At 41.7% G+C, this 1906-nt stretch overlaps 1 protein-coding gene across 1 annotated transcript; it reads right to left on the reverse strand.

The window, feature by feature from the left end:
• On the reverse strand, positions 1-1389 carry LOC18443270 (glutathione S-transferase F9). Its single transcript, XM_006853462.4, has 2 exons — positions 1145-1389; positions 1-771 (listed from the first exon to the last, which is right to left on the reverse strand). Exons 1-2 carry the CDS (start codon positions 1338-1340, stop codon positions 332-334), a joined length of 636 nt encoding a protein of 211 aa, XP_006853524.4. The 5' UTR covers positions 1341-1389; the 3' UTR covers positions 1-331.
• Between the last annotated feature and the right edge of the window lie 517 nt (positions 1390-1906).

A 1906-nucleotide genomic window follows, 5' to 3' on the forward strand; every position in this document is an offset into this window, starting at 1 on the left:
AAAAAATAGAACTTCCTCCTTATTGCTCACACATTCATTGCTAAATCATAAACTCACTCATACAATTATAGGAACAGAGAACAAAATTGAAGAATATTAGACACTAGGGCACGTTTGGTTTACAGGAAATCTCTCTCCCGAAGAGATATTTCCTACCGGACCACCGTTTTCCCGTACTTTTTTCGTAGATTAGTGGCAGGAGTGAAAGCATTCAAGGTTCCCGCCGCAATACAAAATACCAGCATTTCATGTGAAATCGGCTTCATACCTTGGGAGGTAAGAAACCGAATTCCCATGTCGTGGGAAATCCTCGAACCGAAGGTACCCTACCCTACAGCTCCAAGACTTTCTTCCATGAAGGGCGGCTAGAGATATCCTCCCACCAAGCACTCACATGCTTCCTATCATGAAACAAGTATCCCTTTCCACTGTCATTAATCAAGTAGTGAGCAAAAGGAAGGTGGCTCAAATCAGCAAGGCTGAAAAATTCACCACCAAGGTACTTGCTCTTTGATAACCTCTCTTCATACACATCCAACACCTTGGTGAGCTTCTCCTCACTACTTTTGATCACATTGAGGTCAGGCTCTTGCCCAAGCTTTTCTGCATAAAGTACTTGGAAGGCTAGGGAGAAGGCCGGTTCGTTGAAGTAGTGCGCCTCGACTTCAAGCCATTGCTCAATAGTTGCTCTGTCTTCTAGGCTCTTGCCTAAGAGATCAGTCCCTTGCCCTGCGTATTTCTCCGCATAGTATCGAATGATAGCTCTCGACTCTGCGACAAGAAAATATGCCACATCCCTTTAGGAATTTAGACCGATGACATAGATAAAAGGTTTTTATGGCCACTCTGTAAAAGTAATTTCTTCATGAGATGCAACAATGGATGGATTATAGTCATTTACAGAATAGGGAAAAAATGAGAAGAAGAAGAAATGTAGGAGAGTCCTAGGCACATGGTAATTATCTTATTCCAATTGTATACTGTACAACATTATGTTAAATGAAATGATATTATATCAATAAGCTTGGGTGAAGAAGAGCTCCTAACCTTAGCCAAGAGGGATTCCCCCATGATTTCCTAAAACATTTTTCACTGATATTAATAAAAACAGGAAAAACAACAAAAAAAAAAAGAGTAAAAATACCGAAGAAGGTCAAGTCACAATCTTGAATCACAGGGACAAGGCCAAAGGGGTGAAGTTGGAGGAATTCGGGTTTCTTGTGATCTCCGGCAAAGAGGTCGACATTTACAAGCTCGAACTCCACATTCTTCTCATACAAGCATGCCGCAACCCGCCTCGGGCATGCGGCAAAAGCCGCACCATGCAACTTCACCACCATTCTCACAATGCACCCAACCACACTGCTAACAAACCTACCTCTCACCCTGAAGTCCAAGGCCACCATTTATATTGTCCATAAGCCAAAAGGGGCAACTTGGGGGCCAAGAAAGTCCACAAAAACGCCCTTTAGGGCTAGTAAAATAGTCGAGTACTTGAAACTTATGGTCTTCTAGTGATATTTTATATTGAAAACAATAGTTTGATTTAGGATCATTGGTGTTATTTTAAGGTCGATTTGGGGGGGACCATGGTCACATGGGGTTGTTAGAAGACCACGGACTATAAGACCTGATTCTCTTTGAAAAAAATGCAACCTCGAGCTGTGTGGTAGATCAAGGTGGGGCCTTAAGAGCTTGGTCAATATTGGACCGTACATTAGCAGTTGAGCCCACCATTCAGGCCCTGACCGTGCTTTTTCCAATGGCTTTGTCACCTTTCACATGGCCCCAAGCTATATATCGCCAATCTGCCCTTATTCTTTTGGTTGTTATGTTGGGAAGTGCAGAGTTTGTAACATAATATCAAATATATAAATATAAATATAGCATATATATATATATATAT

This window comes from Amborella trichopoda, chromosome 2 (genome assembly GCF_054954075.1).
Source record: "Amborella trichopoda isolate Santa Cruz 75 chromosome 2, AtrichopodaSantaCruz75HAP2 v2.0, whole genome shotgun sequence".
NCBI lineage: Eukaryota > Viridiplantae > Streptophyta > Magnoliopsida > Amborellales > Amborellaceae > Amborella > Amborella trichopoda.

What these genes read in the sequence shown, in the direction of transcription:
- LOC18443270 (XM_006853462.4), bottom strand. Translation starts at nt 1,340, where the DNA reads ATGGTGGTGAAGTTGCATGGTGCGGCTTTTGCCGCATGCCCGAGGCGG. An exon ending in TTGTGACTTGACCTTCTTCG is followed by an intron (nt 772 to 1,144) that starts GTATTTTTACTC and finishes TTCTTGTCGCAG; the next exon opens with AGTCGAGAGCTATCATTCGA.